We start from the raw sequence: 18,259 nt of genomic DNA on the forward strand, positions 1-18,259 counted from the left end.
CCAATCCTCGATTTTTTGAGTTTGTTTACTTTAAATCAAGATAAAATATGTCCCTAAATATCTAAAAAAAGATATTTAAATATCAGATAAAATATCAATTATATTTCAAAAATAAAAACCATTTTATGTATTTGGTGATATTTTGTATATATAACAATTTTATTTAATATTTACCAATAATTTCAAATAAATATAAATAATACATTATAATAATAATAATAATTTTGGATATATCCACGAATTTTGGAATAATATATCCACGATTATCCGAAATCAATATTCCCGATATTTTCCTAGGTGGGTAGAAGTGGAAGCACCACCCACGTTGCATTAGAAAATACATAAAAGTCCATCTCGTGTAAGTGTGTAACGCACATTACATTACTTATAAAATAACAAAGATTAAAAAAATCCCAAAAAATCAAAACAAATCAAAACAACATGAAGGGGCATTTTAGTCAGTTTTTTGCAACAAACTTAACTAACTATGGCGCGAAATAATTAGTTATAAACAATAAACAAGGAGATAGAGTTTTTAGGTGGGAGAAAGAATCACACAATGCGACACACAACACACCGTCCCTCTTCCCTCAACAATAACGTTTCCACTTCCTGCAAACAACAAAACAGAAATGCTCTTTTTTTAACTAACAACTCTTCTTCTTCTTCTCTTTCCATTTATTTACTAAAATGCCACTCCATTACTGACCACTCTTCATTTCAACATATTCTTTCTGGAATTTTTGTATACTTGTCAGAAAGGCAGTTCATGTGCTAAATTTGGTAAGTTTTTTATACTAAATCTTCAAATATCTTGAAAAAGATTTGATTTTTGCATTTTTTATCCTTTTTTTTTAAAGAAAGAAATTAGCATTTTGACTTAATTTAGTTATTTTAGATGATTGAGTTTGATGTTTTAGAATTTTTTTATTATTATTTTTTATTTTACTTAAAGAGCAATCATTGCACTGACTTTTATTTGATCTACTTTATTTGGAATGTATGCTGTAATGTGTCCTTTAGTATTATCTCAAAAGTGGGCCTTGAGTTATAGTTTTATTCCTTGTGAAACAGTAGACTTTGGTAATTGTTTGATTTTCATTTTCACTGTGTTTTTGGATTCACCTGTTTTTTTAGTTGATTAATGTCAGAGAATTTGTGGCTGATTTGAAGTTGGGGGATTATACGCTCTTTCGGTTTTTTTTTGTTTATAGGTACTTGAGGTATTGTAAATGGGAGAGGAAGGGAGGAAGTTAATTGCTGGCCTAATTTTGTTGGTGTTTATCGCGACAGCAACATGTGGTATTGAAGGGGTGAATATATGGCCAATGCCAAAATATTTGAGGCATGGTGCAAAGACTCTTTACTTGAGTAATGATTTTGGACTGAAAACTGAGGGTAGCAAATATGGTGATGCTTCTGGTATATTGAAAGATGCCTTTTCGAGGCTACTTGATGTTGTTGATGCTGGCCATGTTATTGATGGTAATTCAACCGTTGGAAATCCTTCTTTGCTTCTCAAGGGGTTGAATGTGGTTATCTCCTCACCAAATGATGAGGTATTATGCTTGGACATCATATGTTCTGTGCATATATACGTTGTTTTCTTTTCATCATTTGTGCACACTTATATGTTGGAATGTAAAATAGAATCAGAAAAAAGAAGATTTTGATTACGTTCAATTCATCTAGTGTTACTCTGCTTGCAGTTGCAGTTTGGCATTGACGAGTCCTACAAGTTGTCAATACCTTCGACTGGGAAACAGATATATGCAAGTCTTGAGGTGCGCTTGAGCTAAGGTTCCTACACTTTTCCTTGGTTTCCTTTTGGTTGCTAATCAAATTGATCTATTCTGATACAATTTCAGGCACATACAGTTTATGGGGCTCTCCATGGCTTACAGGTTACTTTTTGTTACTTGTGTGGCCAATGAGTTTAATTTAGTAATTGTAGTTATCATATTTTGTAAGATGTGGTCTTAAGTGTATATGCCGACAAAGTACAAAGTCTTTGATGATTTAAGAACAGAATAGGTTAAGTTCTTATACTTTTTATGGCATATTATCTTGCAGACATTTAGTCAATTGTGCCAGTTTAATGGTGCTACCAGAATGATTGAAGTTAACAGTGCCCCATGGAACATCATTGATGAGCCAAGATTTTCTTTTCGAGGGCTTCTAATAGGTAAATGTTTATTGTGTTTACAAGTTATTTTTCAGTTGCCTGCTTATTGTTCATCCTTACTTACAAAAACTGGTTCCTCATGCCCCTTGGATAGGCTCTGTAGGAACTTTTTCGCCAAATAACTTGATGCATTTTTTTTCCATATGCACAATTTGTTTCATGCAGACACTGCACGACATTATCAGCCTCTACTGATGATAAAGAAGGTCATTGATGCTATGGCCTATACAAAGCTGGTATGTAATACTATACCGATTGGTGTCGCATATGAGATCTACAAGATTTGCGTTTTCATTTTTTCTATTGCGCTCCACATCTGCTCGCACACACAGTCACTGCTTTCCTTGCAATCTCCTTCAGCGGTGTTTCTTCTCTAATTAATGATACCATGAACGTCAACCCATCCAATGATTTAGTGTTACATAGAGTGCAATAGCTACCGATTCGTCCCTTTAGTAGAACCATCAATTGGTAAATACACATGCATTCATACTTCTGCAAACTCATACATACCCCTGACATTTTGGTTTTGTATGTTTGTTGATACACATGCATCAATTGCTTTTGTTGATCGTACAGAATGTTCTGCACTGGCACATCGTAGACACACAATCTTTCCCCCTGGAAATACCGTCATATCCCAAGCTGTGGAATGGCTCTTACTCTCTTTCAGAACGATATACAATGGCTGATGCTGCTGAAGTAGTTTCGTAAGTGATATTCGCCTTTTTGTTTGTTAACATGATCATACGTGCTTATTGTTCTTCACCTAAACCTGTAATGATGGGCATTGCAGTTATGCAAAAAGGCGAGGAATCAATGTATTAGCTGAAATTGATGTACCAGGACACGCTCTTTCATGGTAGAACTTCAGATCCAACATTTATAATATCGTATTCCCATAAATTTTTTGAAGTATTTTGGTATATTTAGGATTAGCATAAAAAGGAACTACAGCCTCCCAATATGTATCTCATCTCTCATGCAATATGATCTTGTTATCATGTTTTGCATTTTTCACGAGGTAATGCAGGAGTGAGAAGTAATCACTCTCTAGGTTTTTTGTGTTCTGTTGGTAGCATATTCATTCATGTAGCTTTAGAAAATGGAAGTCTTTTTGTTTTTGGTTGGTTATAGAAGAAAAGTTGTGTGACAATGGTAAAGCCTATTATAAGCATAAGGCAACCGTTTAGGATTTTGGAAGATTATCGCTTCACATTGAAATTTAGTGCAGGCAAGGTCTCCATTAGAAACTGCTATTCACAAGGCTCCCAAAATAATGTACACAATGTTTGTGTCAGAGTGTCAGACACAAAGTTGTACTCACATCTGGCAAATGCAGGCATGTTCTACCAATGTAAATTAATTCGTCTAGAAAATATATTCTTAAGTACGTATTGAATATACTTCTTATGTTTCTTATTATAAATTCATTTGATCTAATGTAACTTGATAATCTTGATTCTTGAAATGAACTATATTAAATTTTCCCTTCCACAATAGGGTATACGGCAATACACTATTCTTATCAGGAAAGCAAACCATGAAATAAGATATATGGATGTGTTGGCCTATCATAATTTGGTCAGGGGATGGCGGTATTGCTAAGTGAGATTTATCAATTTTAATAAGTTATAATTTATAATGTAGAGAACATTTCTTTCAACAAGTGTTTAAATTTCCTTGGAATTGAACTTATATATCCTTGTTCAGGGGTATTGGCTATCCTTCTTTATGGCCATCTTCAGATTGTCAGGAACCACTTGATGTCAGTAGTGAATTTACTTTTAAAGTAATAGATGGAATTCTTTCAGGTGAGAATATTGTGTTACATGTAAAGTTAAGCAGCAGACCAACAACCATATTCTAATAATCCTCCTGTTTCCTATGTTTCAGATTTTAGCAAGGTCTTCAACTTCAGATTTGTACACTTGGGTGGTGATGAAGTTAATACAAGTAGGAACTATATTTCTCTTTGCAAATCAGGAAATTTTTGCAATAACTTTGTAGGTTAATTTAATCGTCCTCTACATTGATGTTCTAGTGTTCTACTCATCTTTATACCATATGCATTGTAGGAAGCAGCTTAGCGCCTTAAACCCATGCAAAGACTAACTATTCTTCTGGAACAATCAACAATGGCCATATGTTTTTCATGCTTTCAATTATTTTTCTCTAACAAATACTTCAAAAGGAAAATTATGGAGACTAAATATAATCCTCTCGACCAAATAAATATATATTTTTTCAATTATTTATCTCTAACAAGTCCTTCAATAAGAAGACTATCATCTTATCCGAACTCTTTGAGTTGTGTTTGCTTGTCCAACTTAATCCAAGCCTCTGGCTTGTCCCATTCATTAGTGCAAGAAAGATATGTTTATTACCATCTCATAATGTATCTAACTAATGTCTAGCTGAATGGTTTCAGTGATAGTTATTAACAGGGCTTGCCATTGTTACTTTATTTGGCTTGGATTTATGTTAGAGAAGTGTTTCTTATGTGTTATGAGTTAACAACTATCACTTAGACAAAATATTTTAATCTCGAGTCAAGTGATCAAAGATGTAAACATGCCTCCAAATTTTTCTTTCCCTTAACTTTTGAAAAGATAAAATTTCTTGATATCTAAAGTTGTGCATAATATTTATGTAATATCATGATATTTACTTGTACATTTAACTTTCTTGACTTCAGGTTGCTGGGTGATAACTCCTCACGTAAGAGAATGGTAACATTCTTAAAAATCTCCACTCATCCATTTATAACTAAAACTTGGAAAAGAAAACCTGTATATATTGCATCACTGTAACAAAGACATCTATCTATTACTGATGATTCAATTATATTTACCATTACATTGCAATTAGTCAAAAGAAAAATTCATTATCTATCAGAAATGTTGAGTAGCTTGTAAGTTTGTAAGTTTAACTGACTTGGTTGTGGCCCTCAAACTAGATTTCTCCACTTTAAACTTTCGAATTGGAGTCTTATTCTTAGTTTCATTGAAATTGTGAATCTTTTTTAGATCCATTGGTAAGAAAATGGAGATTGTCGCAAGAATTCAGTTATCCTATAACTTCCACCCTCTATCAAATGAATTAGAAACTTACTTTCAGCCTACTCTTGGTGAAGTGAGTGTTTCTAAATGGTCTGATTTCATTGTGGAGGACCACCGCAGGTAGTTTTATTTATTATCTTTTAACAAAAATGTTGTCTGTGTCATCATTTATATGTGGAACCTATGGAGTACAGATCTGTGTATATGTGGAATACATAAGCATTTGGCACTAAGTCTCGGAGGATATCCAGTTTCTTTTCAAAGAGTCTTCTTATTATTATCTTTGGGCGAACAAAGTGTCAGCTAGAAACTTATAGATTTATAGTTATTGACTAGGTGTTTCATCTGTATCAGATTTTCTTTATTGTATAAATAAATATTGATCTTCATATATGGAAAGGAAAACAGGATTTGCAGTGTTCTTTTTCCTAAAGGTTTGACATTTGATGGTTACCCAACATGGTACAAACACTCTGATGATATGCAGGTTACGCAAAAAGGGCATGAATGAAACTGACGCGTATCAGTATTTTGTCTTGCGAGCACAAAACATTGCCTTGTCTCATGGATATGAAATTGTTAACTGGTACAAAGTCCTGCCTTAGTGATTTTTAATCTGTTTGAGATAATGCACAATATCTTAGTATGCAACTGCAAAACAAACAGGGAGGAGACCTTCAACAACTTCGGCAGCAAATTGAGCAGGAAGACTGTAGTGCATAACTGGTAAGCCCTTTCGGTAGATTTGTCTGATAGAATTAGTTTGAAGGCTACATATAGATTCTTTTCCCCCTTTTTACTACACATGTAAGTCCCATGCTCTACGTGCTCTTTCACAGGCTTGGAGGTGGTGTTGCTCAACAAGTGGTGGCGGCTGGTCTGAGATGCATTGTCAGTAACCAAGACAAGTGGTATCTGGACCATGTAGACACCCCATGGCAGCAATTTTATATGAATGAACCGTTAACAAATATTACAGATCCGAAACAACAAATATTAGTTATTGGAGGTGAGGTATGCATGTGGGGTGAACATATTGACGGGTCTGATATTGAACAGACCATATGGCCACGTGCTGCTGCAGCTGCAGGTAATCAACACAAAATACTTTTTTTTTTCCATTTCCTATTAAGTTTGGTGTGTTTCTGCGCAAACTATTGAACTGCTGATAGTGTTGCAATATGTTCATATTGTGTTTGAGTAGTGGCAAATTATATTATATTTGTGGAATGACAAATTAAGTGCAGTGTTCATTTGTAACATTGTCATTCATTTTAATCCTGCATTATGGTCTTAGCTAAAACAAACTGACTCTCCCTTAGGTGGTCGCCATGATAGAGCACCCAATTTTGTTGAAACATTTTAGTTATGTATATATGGCTGAGTGAGTGTGTCAAACAATCTGTTTAACAAGATCAATTTTAGGTCCTAGAATCGCTTCGTGTGTGTTTGACATTAACTTAAAGACCTCTTATTTGTTTCTGTATATTGTGTTGTTTTAGAACGGATGTGGACACCCTATGATTTGTTAGCGAAGAATCCAAGGGAAGTTACTGGAAGACTATCTCACTTCAGGTGTCTGCTCAATCAAAGAGGAGTGGCAGCTGCCCCACTAGCTGGACTAGGCCGAGCTGTCCCGGAGGAACCAGGTTCTTGCTACAAGCAATAGGAAGCTGAACAAAATCAACAAATAAGCCCAGGCACATTGTCAGTGAGCTCCCAGAAATCCCCGAGAACAAAGCACAGTTGCAATCCAAAATGTCTTTCGATCGAACAATACATTTTACTCACGGCAGTATAAATTGCCATAGCCAGTTTGTTGGTTTTTTATTTTCTATTTTTTCTACCTATGTTTATGAAGGAAGATCAGTGTTGCTTCTCATCTAATCTAATCTAATTTAACTATTCTATCTACTATAAATAAAACTCATCCAGTCACAATGGATCCTCCATTGCAAGGATTTTTATTTTTCATGTTCTACTCTCATTCTTTTGTTCAAATAACATCAACCAAAACAACATTAATTGTAAATTTCATTATATAAAAGGGCAAATGTGTCATTTGGACATATTTTGACCACATCCAAACCAGATGTATAATAATTTTACATTTACAAAAAAAAAAAATTATGTTGAACATTAATTGTATTTTTTTTCCGTAAATACATTAATTGTATTAAAAAAAATGTGATGCTTTGTTCATATAATTTTTTTTATAAAACACACATCCCGTGTGCATAGAGACTAGTATATATTACTTAATTATCGATAAAAAGACTAGTATATATTAAGAAATGAGTAATTATCTTGCACTTTTACAGCAAGAGTTTGCCATGAAGACTATAGCAAATATTTAATTTATTCATTAGGTCCTTAACCTAAGAAATTTGCATGACATTAAATTTTTGTCCTTCTATTCCTTTTACCCTTGTCATCCATTCTATTTCATTAGTTGTATTTTTTTTTTCATAAATATATTAATTGTATTAAAAAATGTGATACTTTGTTCATATAGATTTTTTTTTATAAAACAGACATCATGTATTCATGTGTGCATAGTATGTATTAAGAAATGAGTAATTATCTTGAACTTTGAATGCAAGAGTTTGCCCATGAAGACTATTGCAAATATTTCATTTATTCATTAGGTCCTTCCTAAGAAATTTGCATGCCATTAAATTTTTTCTATTCATTTTCCCTTGTTGACCCTAAAAAATTAGAAGTTGGGGGTTTTGGACCATATTTATTTATTATCAATAAATATTTATTAGTGAAAAAATATTTTTTGAAAAAATAAACAAGTTTGGTCTCTATTTTCCTAAAAAGTAGTTTTTCATCCAAAAATTATGTTTTAAGATAAATAACAAAAACTTGTTTTTTAAAAAAGTTTTATATATATATATATATATATATATATATATATATATATATATTTTTTTTTTTTTTTTTTTTTTTGGGTTTTCACTTTTTGGCACTCAAAAAATTGTTTTTTTGGTTTTTCAATTTTGGCACATGTTTTACAGTTTTTAGTACTAAATGTCACGATATATCAAAATATATCGAAAAATATTGTGTGAAATCTATTGGTTTGATAAAATAGTTTTTAAAAAAAATCACAACCAAATATATTTATTCAAAAATTGTTTTTAGAATAAATATTTTTTCAGAAAATTACTTTTTAAGAAAAAATGAGATCCAAACACCCACTAATACTTATTGGCTAAGATGTGCCAAGATCTTTAATAATTTAATAATCACAATCAACCTATATTTAGTTCGGATCTAAACTCATATATATCTTATTAAATTTTGGAAAAACTCCATTCTACTAACGTGAATGTGAATGTGAATGTGAATAGCCATATCCAAAGACGTCGAAACTCATAAAGCACCTGTAATAATAAGAGCATCTCTAGGTGGTGGAGGCATTAACTGTATGTTTGATACCAAAATTTGAGACAAGTATATGCAAATTTTGACCAATTTCTACCTAGAAATAGTTTTTAGCAAAATTCCGAAGGGTGGTGACAAATATATATATAGTTGATGACCTCCTAATGTTCTGAAGTATATCCCCCAAAAAGAGTGGCCTCAAGTTGACATACTATTATTTTCCTATTATATGCAATTGACTTAACTTTTTTTCCTTAAAAAAAGGATTAAAACTTTATGAGTAATTACTAATTAGTCTTTCTTAAAGTGAAAAAAGATGAAAAGAGTGTGTTCTTTTTACTAACTTTGAATAAAAATCTAATCTTTATTACCTTAAGCAATGTTTTGTGCACAGTAACCAATGAGTGAAAGAGAAGAAGAGCTCTGAAAACAAACAACAACCATGACAACTTGTTTGTTGCCTTTACAAACACCCCCTTGTTCTTCTTCTTCTTCTTCAGATTTTTCTTCTAAAGCTTCAAAATTTGTCTACTTTTCATGTGCCCACCAATACTCTTTCAACCAACCCCTTTCTTGTATTGCTTCTTCTAGTAGTAGATGGGTTTTTGGTGCTTCAAGGAAATACTCACGCCATTCTTCTTCAAGACAGATGGTATTTATTTTTTTATTTATATGTATATATTTATACTGAGTGAAGATTTGGGCTTGTTTTGAGTGTATTTGCTTATAAAATAATGAATAAAATTAACTGAGTTGTATTACCAATGAGACTACTACAATATATAGGCTTAACTTGTAAGGCATTATATGTGGTTTTGCTGCTGTTTCTCTTTGAAAACTGAGTTGTAATCCTTTGGGGCATGCTTTGGAGTTATTTTCATGTACTGTTAATTGAACTTATGAGAGAAATATGAGTTATTTTTTTGTAGATGTGTAGTCCCTCTGCGTTTCGTAGTTGTAATGTGATTAATGATGTGCATAACTGCATAAGCGGGTTTCTGTAGAAGAAGGTTGGGTGTGACCCTAAATGCAAAAGAATGTGAATTTTGATTTTGAGATATAGGGTAGAACAAGTATCAGAAGGTGGCTGTTAATAACGTTGAAGGACATGAATCATTCAGCGTATTGGATTGATGAAGATTCTTCTAGACTAGATGCAATGTTTTGCTGTATGTTCTAGATAACAGTTAGGTCACTTTATGGCACACTTACCTCTCACTAATTATTTACTACTACGAGTTGTTTTTTGTACTTCTGTAGTGGTTTTGTGGATCCAAAGGAAGAGATCAAGATGAGAGTACTTCAGAGACCGAAGCAAACAACGAGGTACATATGCGTGGTTATGATGAAGAAGTCACTACACAAGTTCCTACTCAAGTCCAATCCCTTGTGGAAGGGTCAGGATCGCGGCTGGTATCAGAGTTCAAACCTGCACCAGATGTGGATTACCTACAGGTACATCATTTCCATGTCGTAATTAGACTTTTTCTTTTTACATCTGCGTGTTGCATATCGGTGCAATCCGATTTTTTCTGGATGTATTCAGATTGGGTGGGCAATTCATTCAGCAGATTGTTTTCCTAGTTTCTTGATTCCCTGTAGACTGTAGTATAGGGATTGTCTATCATGCCATGCACAAGCTACAAGATAGTTAGAACAGTGGGTCTGGTATAGGAAATCTTGAACTCAAATTAGTGTTATAGATGAGACTAATCATCTAGTAGGAAGACTTTATGGAATTGATTCCAAATTTCATTGATTTTCCTTGAGGACACAATCTTACATATTATCGATCAATTGAAAAAGAACAATTCTACACTTTTAAGGACTATGAAATCTGTCATCATGCTTGTTAGATCTAACTGAGTGGGATGTGGAAGCAATCTAGTTAGTTGGTAAAGTTTGTGGGGGTTGTTAATTTGATTTGGGATAAAAACCTTCTACCACCGTAATAGATTTTACCTTTCAAATCAAAAGATGGCGCCAATGGATGCACTTTTCCCTTTTTCTTTTAATGTGTGCCACATGTATGGAAGATTAGGGAGATACCTATCCCATCCTTTTCTACTTAGTACTCCTTTTGTTTTTTGTTATAGACTAGGACCCTTTTGGAATTGCTGAAACTATTTAGCTGCTTTCCTATGGTTGGTAGCATACATCCCTTGGATAATTCTCTTTTTCTGAATTGAGTCGTGTGAATGATGTCTCAAAACTCACTAGAAGTAGCATTGAGTTCCAAGTTTTGTATGATCACATTCTGTGCTGCAATTTCCATGTCTGTGTTAAGTAGTGGAGATTGCTCAGTTAGAAGATAAAAAGTTCATAGTTTCAGCGATGTCAAATGTAGCCTAGGATGATATTGAGGTTTCTGACAAAATGATTTCTTTTTTACAGGAGTTATTGGCCATCCAACAACAGGGTCCCAGAGCAATTGGTTTCTTTGGTACACGAAATATGGGTTTTATGCATCAGGAGCTTATTGAGATTCTAAGTTACGCTATGGTCATAACTGTATGTATCTCTGTAGTCTTTACTTTCTACGACAATTGGCGTTTAAGTGTCCACACGTCTTTGCCACTGTTGTACTGACAATAAAGGTGTAGCAGTAGCATACCAGAAGTCCAGGACGTAAAATAGATAGTAAATTGGGAGTAGGCTCAGTCTGAAGATTATAGCACATGTCCCAAGTTTTATCCAATTTTGTTGAAATAGCAATTTTGTTGGATAAAGGACCTCCAGTCAAATTAAAACGTTAATTTACTATGAGTCTATGACATCCCATTTACTCCTTTTTCTTCTCTCTTTCTTTTTATCTTCTGTTATATTAGCAACATTATCATTCTTCTTCTTATTCGTATTATTACATGAGGGCTGTTTGGATTTCTTCAAATAAATATGCTAGATCTTCTAGTCCAGTTCTTAGACACTTCTAACTATCCTATTCCTTCACAGAAAAATCACATTTTTACATCTGGAGCATCAGGGACTAATGCAGCTGTTATTAGAGGCGCTTTAAGAGCAGAGAAACCTGAGCTGCTTACAGTTATACTGCCTCAAAGTCTGCAAAAGCAACCTCCTGAGAGCCAGGAATTACTTTCGAAAGTAAGTTTGGCGGTTTCAATCTTTTGCAGTTTTCTTTTGCATTCATTGTGATTTGTGTTCCCTACTTCCCTATCTAACTGTACCGTTTCCCCCTTGTGCAATGGTATTCTCCCATAGAATGTACGTAAGAGGGAATCATCTTCACTGTTCTTACCACAATGCAAAACCCTGTTTTGATTAGGAGCAAATATAACACTCATGACTTGTTCAAGAACAGGGTGTACAAATTTAGTGATTGTATCTTACAATGTTCAATAGCATTCCAGTCGACTTTGAGGTCTGTTGGTTTAAGTGTTTGGGGTTCACTCAATTCGTTCCACAAACAAAAAGTGGTCTAATGCATTGATAAATAGTCATGTTCGGAGGGTGTGTGTTTGGGGGTCTACTAGTAGAATACTCAGGGCCTGTCAGTATCATTATACAGCTTGGCTTCTCAAGATTAGCGTGTTTTTCATAGTTTAGTATTAGTTCAGGGAATCTGGGATGATAGTTGCATTTACAAATTATCAAAAAATATTCAACACATTATTTGTATATCGATTTGTTATCTTTTTTTAAATAGATTGTTGAAAATTTTACCTGTTTAAAGACAATGTTTGAGCTAGGCTTTATGTTATACCATTGTAATGACATTAGTGACAATGTTTACTGTATAATTGTATAATCAGGTGAAGAATGTGATAGAGAAACCCTACAATGATCATCTACCTTTGATAGAAGCCAGCAGGTATGTGGGATCTTCCCTTCTTTTCTTTTTCTGGTGATTTGAAGTAGGTATTGGAGCAGGTTTTTAAGAGAAAGATTCTTATGGTTCTCTCTTTGGTTCATCACCACAGGCTTTGCAACATGGACATACTCTCACATGTACAGCAAGTCATTTGTTTTGCATTCCATGATAGTAGATTACTCATGGAAACTTGTCAAGAAGCCAAAGACATGAGGAAGATTGTAACTCTCTTCTACCTGGATTGAGGGACATATAGAGTTTTTGGAGATTGCTTCTTGATAGAGGAAGTTTGATGAAGTTGCTTTGTTATGATTTTGCTCGAGGATCAAAGGGTTACAGAGCTTCATGTCATACACAGTATAGAGAGTTCTAGCAAGGGGAGATACCATTTGTTCTCCCTTCATTCTGAGATGAAGGGAAAGAAATTTTTTAATTGGTTTCAAAATATTTATTTAAATTAAGTATGGCAAAAAGAAATGTATGTATGATGTTATCTCTTTAGAAACAATTTCCCCTTCATGTCAAATTGAAGAAAAATCTTACGGTTGTTCAGGCTCTTTTCTCCCCAGCCAATTAAGCAAAATTTGCAAGAACAGCCTTTGAAGTATTACTGATTTGTTGTTTTGTTTATACAGCAAGAACTACTAAACATTATCAAACTACTAAATAGCTCACGAATATCTTTCACATATAAGAGTTCAGGTATAAACAGTTAATTGTTGCCAGACCAACAAGGACGTAGACTGCAGCTACAAAGTTACTGTGACTGAAGGTTTGGTGCACAGCTAGAAGCCTAGAAAGGATGCAAACTTTGCTGGCAAAATTTGTGTGAACATATGACATGATTCTTGAGAAAAGTGTAATTTTATGTTCTAATAAAGACTCGCCAAGTCGGTCACTATACCTGCATAACTATATCAGGCTCGGTTTGCTTCGCCAGCATTTGCGTGGTAACAACTATTCCAAGCCAGATTTGCCTTAAAACTCTGCTGGTAAAATAATAAAATATTAACTTCTAAGAACAGTCTGAAAGAATTGGAAACTTCCACGGACCATGTAACTACATGCATTACCTTGCCAATGCTTGCATCCGTGTAATAAGACAACGCCTGAACACTTCAGATGAGCCTACAGGTAATTCCTGATTGTTACTAACAAGAAGTAACAAGCATACCAATTAGCCCTCAAATCAAGTTCGATTCCCGTCAAGTTCAATATTGATTGCCAGCTTCTCAGAAAGATTTCAGTCAAACCATGAAATATGGATTGGGAGGAACAAAGAGAATTTGAATGCTCCATCTTAGCCATAAACCAGAAAAATTCCATTAAAAGGTGTACCTATTTTAACTGTAAGAGCTTAATTGGTGAAGGCACACATGGACTGTAGCTAAAGGTGCAGGAACTAGCCTAGAGTCCTAGACAGCACTTCAGTACCAGAATCTTTGCGCCCAATACTACTACCCTAAAACTACCAAAAGTGAAATAGGGCTGGTTATGTATACACCATGGCTGGTAAAAAGTAAAAGCAACTTGAGATAATTAGATTAAAAGGTTTACCCCATAGACATCCACTAACCCTGAAATGACAAAATCCGAAATAAAAGTCACAAGATACTGAAGTCTTCCAAGTAAAAATTACCACAAAAGCATTCAAGGATATAAATCACTACAAAGTTTGGACTAGAAACTATAGGTTTAAAGAACAGTTCGGAAACAAAATCAGGACGAGACGGAAGATTAAACAGGAGCAGCTGCCAATTATGACCAAGTGCAAATAGCTGCTGTCTAGATCATTCATCTTCCTGGCTACGCAACCTAGCCAGTTTGTTTGTGAGAACAACATCAAGCTGTGCAGCTCGCTCAACGATCTCCTTCCTCTTCTTGGTGGACACATTGTGTGCAATCTCAGCGCAGTAAGTCCTGTATGTAAGTTAATGTTACATATTAGTAATGTATTTTATAAACATACAGGATGAAAATAAAGATCATAATTATTCCCAACTGCAAAACTCTGTATTTAGCTCTGCCTGAAGCATTTCACAAAAAAGTAAAACTAAAGCCTGCGTGAGAGAGAGAGAGGGGGGGGGAGCTGGTAAGCTGGTTCATACACTGTCAATCAGGAAAATGCGACATACTGCACCATGTAGGAATTAATTTGCCTAGCCTTGGTACAGCGTAGAGTAGGGACTTGTACAGAACCAATTCTTGTCGGTAACTTGCACTTTCAATAAACAAATGCTAGAATGTCACAGTACATGAGAAAACATTTGTACCTGTTGTGCATCATCAGGATCTCGAGGTCTGAGACATTGTGCACCAAAAACTTCTTGAAGCCATTTGGTAGGTAATGGCGAGTCTTCTTATCTGATCCATAACCAATGTTGGGCATCAAGGTAACTCCCTTGAACTTTCTTCTGACCCGAGAATCAATACCCTTGGGCCTTCTCCAGTTTTGCTGTAATAATTGCATTCAACCAAACAAGCCTTATCAATACAAATGTTTTAAAAAAAATCACCAACGTCAATACACCATATCAAATATTCAAGTATTATGAGTAAGTGAAATTAAAACAATCTGACTAATATGATAATCACAAACATTCATGTACGCCATTAGAATTAGTGAAATAAGAAAGCACCCTGAACCTTTCTACAAATGCTATTGAAGAAAAGTTTTTTTTCCTATAAACTAGTGACTTTGTCTCAACTATTCTGATGGTACAGAACCTTGCATGGAATTCTCACATTCTAACCTACAGCGTTAACAAAAGATAGGCATTTCAAACTTAAAAATAGAAACCCAAACCACCAATTTCTTTTACTTTACCATCAGACAGTGTTCCACTTAAGTTTTACATACACCAGAAAATTGAGGTGAATATTAGATGATTAAATTCATGGCACTGATCACTGCAATCTGATCCTAACATTTACATTCCATGGAGAACTATATATACACTTCATACCAATATAAAATTAACTAAAAGACTAGCCATTTGTAACAACTCAATTTCCAAGATTTGGATAGTCCGTCCTGGAATTAGTTAGATAAGAAAGGACCCTGAACCATTCTTTACATGCTTTAGGATAATTTTCTAGAAATTTCCAAGTTTTTGTAGGGCAATCTGATGGTACAGAACCTTGCATTGCATCCTTACATTCTTACCAACAACTTGAACAAAAGATTCTAAAACTAACCTGACATACAAAATAACCTAAAAAATAGAAATCCAATATAAACTAGAACTCAAGCACAACCACATGTTTTGACTTTGATAATACATAGTGTTAAGTTTAAGTTCACATAGACAAAAAAATCAATGTGAACTTCAAATGCTTAAATTCAAGTTAAAACTTACTGTGATCTAATCTTATCACTGACACTAATTAAAAGATTGCCTAATACAAGAAGACAACAATCCATTCAATCTTTTTATTTTTCCACTCGACAACTCAATCTCATAAAAAAAAACAATATAAAGGACAATACATAACAACAATGAGATCGAATAACATCTCAATAAAGTGCATATACTAATCTCATTTACCATTATCTACAACAAATCATAGCAAAGCCTTTTATGTTCTATGGTCTAATACCACACACAACAAAAACATGCCCAATGAACCTTTTAAATCTTAAAAAAAAACAGCACCAATACACATTAATACATCTAGATCTAAAACGGGTCACCTCATTTCTATCAAAACTCAAGCCCATAACATAAAGATAACATTTTTATTCAAATATTCAATCACCAGGAGTTAAAAAGTTAGTTATTATACCTTGACACATATCTTACGGTCACTCTGTGGCCTGATAAACTTCTTGGTACGCTTCTTCACTATCTTCTTCGTCAAAAGTGGTACTGCCATTTCTTCTTACCTTGCTTTGATTCAACAAAATGAAAACACACAAACGTTAATGTTATATAAATCAAAGTGTTAACAACAAATGAGAATGAAGAAGAACAGAAGAAGGGGAGGCTTACAAGTTTGGTTCTTCTAGGGTTTTTCTTCTGTGAAAAAACTAGAGGCAGCCTCCTTTTTGAAGTATAGAAAGGTAGGGTTTTATGGACAAGTTAAGATTTGGTATTTGTGAATAGCTCCTTTGTTTGTTTTGTGTGTTACGTGGACGTCCCTCTTTTTAGGGTTGTGTAAATTACAAGAGGGGTGTTTAATAAATGGGATTATATTATGAAATTTGTATGAGATATTATGGATCGACACAAACGTCTTTAAATTTCGCAACATTTTGTGATATATACTCTTTTTATTATTTTTGGCAAAGATTTCATAACTTTAACATAATAAATGAATTTGTACAATTCATAAAAATAATAATAATAAATAAAATAGTACAGTTTTTTCCTTTTCTTTTAAGTAATTTTCTTCCATTTGCTGGAAATAAAAACCAGAAAAATCGTCCAAATCCTATACTAACTCTAACTTGAATTCTTGTGAAGGAGACGTAGCAATGGCAACCATAGTTGTTTTGTATAAGGATTTCATTATCAAAGAAGAAAAAACATGATATCGGGATTATATTGCAAACTCACATGTAAATATATTCAATTAATCAAGTATTCACTTTTGCATTAATTCAATTGAAGAGAGAAAACTGGCATTTTGTTACCAATATCTCAAACCCAACTAATGAAATTGTTTGAACCTCTTATGTGTTTCAGATGACATAATCTATAATTGAGACGGTAGATCATTACAACTGCATGTCTCACGTACTTGTTACTATGTTAAATTTGGTAATTTTACAATCTTTCTCCCCGGAGTCCAGCTTACCCCGGAGATATCAATCTTATATGTTATGGCCTATTTGTTGGCTATTGATATTTCGTTATATAGAGTTTCCAGATTTGTGATTTTTTTTTGCAAAATATATCTTATGTGCCTTGCATTTCTTGTGTCCAAACAGTTGCACAATTGTACTATTGTACATACATTCCCTTGACTGATAAATGGGTATTCTTCACATATTTTTCTTTGACTACAAAACAACACCAAGGGTGACCCTTTGTTTTAAAGGGCCCAATGCAAAGTATGAAAAATTGGGATTTTGTTTAGGTTTCTAAGTGGCTAACACTATAGTGGGTTTTTAAGAGCTTCACGGGACCTTTTTCTTTTGTTTATATTGGGGGCGTATGCAAAGCCTTAGACAGCATAGGCTTAGGGCCGGCCCTGAACAACACGTGTCTAGGGATGACATGGAACAGCTAGGATTGTATTTACAATAAGTTCTCAAGTTGCAACGTGAAATGCCTAGGACAAAGCTTAGTCTTTGATGGAGCGAGGGTTAAGAATTTGAATCACAAATTCAATGAGATATGATGCGCATATACATGACTATATACCATACATACAACATACGCAATTTTCTACGAGTCCATCAACAAGTCCTTAGCAATTAACAAGTAACAACACAATGTTGCTCAGAACATTTTCAATGCAAACAACAACTTGTTACCTCCACATAAGATTATTCCTTTTCATTCTTACTTTCTTAGGGAGAAGCTGCTAAGAGTTGCGCAATACAGAGGTGACTTTAAACTTTGGGCTGGATGTTTCATTCCGTTTAAATGTAAAAAACTAAAAAAACGATCTGAACGGAATGAAACATCTCGTCCGGAAAAGAGGGGAAAAAATAATAAAAAAAACCTCAAGATGGAATGAAACATCCCATCTTGACAAAAAAACCAAAAAAAAACTCGAGACGGAATAAAATATTCCGTCCAAAGATCACAAGTTATCAACTATCTCAATAGCAAGTGCTAC

At 34.0% G+C, this 18,259-nt stretch overlaps 3 protein-coding genes across 4 annotated transcripts; 2 read left to right on the forward strand and 1 right to left on the reverse strand.

The window, feature by feature from the left end:
- Nucleotides 1-577: 577 nt before the first annotated feature.
- Nucleotides 578-7,221, forward strand: HEXO3 (beta-hexosaminidase 3). Of its 2 annotated transcripts, none has more exons than XM_086584169.1 (15): nucleotides 578-783; nucleotides 1,215-1,559; nucleotides 1,710-1,784; nucleotides 1,869-1,904; nucleotides 2,074-2,185; nucleotides 2,351-2,421; nucleotides 2,765-2,895; nucleotides 2,982-3,047; nucleotides 3,899-3,999; nucleotides 4,082-4,141; nucleotides 4,884-4,917; nucleotides 5,735-5,833; nucleotides 5,914-5,973; nucleotides 6,087-6,337; nucleotides 6,750-7,221. In XM_086584169.1, the coding sequence occupies exons 2-15, from the start codon at nucleotides 1,233-1,235 to the stop codon at nucleotides 6,914-6,916; spliced, it is 1,590 nt and encodes a 529-aa protein (XP_086440295.1). In that variant the 5' UTR covers nucleotides 578-783; nucleotides 1,215-1,232; the 3' UTR covers nucleotides 6,917-7,221. The 2 variants fall into 2 exon arrangements, with proteins under 2 accessions (XP_086440295.1, XP_086440296.1); XM_086584170.1 differs by lacking the exon at nucleotides 578-783 and adding an exon at nucleotides 1,001-1,083.
- Nucleotides 7,222-8,845: 1,624 nt separating this feature from the next.
- On the forward strand, nucleotides 8,846-13,021 carry LOC147478449 (uncharacterized). Its single transcript, XM_086584171.1, has 6 exons — nucleotides 8,846-9,292; nucleotides 9,901-10,095; nucleotides 11,035-11,151; nucleotides 11,593-11,742; nucleotides 12,411-12,469; nucleotides 12,579-13,021. The coding sequence occupies exons 1-6, from the start codon at nucleotides 9,083-9,085 to the stop codon at nucleotides 12,712-12,714; spliced, it is 867 nt and encodes a 288-aa protein (XP_086440297.1). The 5' UTR covers nucleotides 8,846-9,082; the 3' UTR covers nucleotides 12,715-13,021.
- A 1,060-nt stretch (nucleotides 13,022-14,081) lies between these two features.
- LOC147478450 (large ribosomal subunit protein eL32z) lies at nucleotides 14,082-16,618 on the reverse strand. Its single transcript, XM_086584173.1, has 4 exons — nucleotides 16,462-16,618; nucleotides 16,256-16,359; nucleotides 14,743-14,924; nucleotides 14,082-14,389 (listed from the first exon to the last, which is right to left on the reverse strand). The coding sequence occupies exons 2-4, from the start codon at nucleotides 16,343-16,345 to the stop codon at nucleotides 14,260-14,262; spliced, it is 402 nt and encodes a 133-aa protein (XP_086440299.1). The 5' UTR covers nucleotides 16,346-16,359; nucleotides 16,462-16,618; the 3' UTR covers nucleotides 14,082-14,259.
- Nucleotides 16,619-18,259: the final 1,641 nt, after the last annotated feature.

The sequence above is a fragment of the Coptis chinensis genome, chromosome 9 (genome assembly GCF_015680905.1).
Source record: "Coptis chinensis isolate HL-2020 chromosome 9, ASM1568090v1, whole genome shotgun sequence".
Taxonomy (NCBI): Eukaryota; Viridiplantae; Streptophyta; class Magnoliopsida; order Ranunculales; family Ranunculaceae; genus Coptis; species Coptis chinensis.

Excerpts from the sequence above, each read along its gene's own strand:
- HEXO3 (XM_086584169.1), top strand. The coding sequence starts at position 1,233 with ATGGGAGAGGAAGGGAGGAAGTTAATTGCTGGCCTAATTTTGTTGGTG. Across the intron at positions 5,834-5,913 it reads GGATATGAAATTGTTAACTG|GGAGGAGACCTTCAACAACT; the intron begins GTACAAAGTCCT and ends CAAAACAAACAG. Across the intron at positions 5,974-6,086 it reads AAGACTGTAGTGCATAACTG|GCTTGGAGGTGGTGTTGCTC; the intron begins GTAAGCCCTTTC and ends GCTCTTTCACAG.
- LOC147478449 (XM_086584171.1), top strand. The coding sequence starts at position 9,083 with ATGACAACTTGTTTGTTGCCTTTACAAACACCCCCTTGTTCTTCTTCT. Across the intron at positions 10,096-11,034 it reads CAGATGTGGATTACCTACAG|GAGTTATTGGCCATCCAACA; the intron begins GTACATCATTTC and ends TCTTTTTTACAG. Across the intron at positions 12,470-12,578 it reads CCTTTGATAGAAGCCAGCAG|GCTTTGCAACATGGACATAC; the intron begins GTATGTGGGATC and ends TCATCACCACAG.
- LOC147478450 (XM_086584173.1), bottom strand. The coding sequence starts at position 16,345 with ATGGCAGTACCACTTTTGACGAAGAAGATAGTGAAGAAGCGTACCAAG. Across the intron at positions 14,925-16,255 it reads ACCGTAAGATATGTGTCAAG|CAAAACTGGAGAAGGCCCAA; the intron begins GTATAATAACTA and ends CAATTATTACAG. Across the intron at positions 14,390-14,742 it reads ATCCTGATGATGCACAACAG|GACTTACTGCGCTGAGATTG; the intron begins GTACAAATGTTT and ends ACTTACATACAG.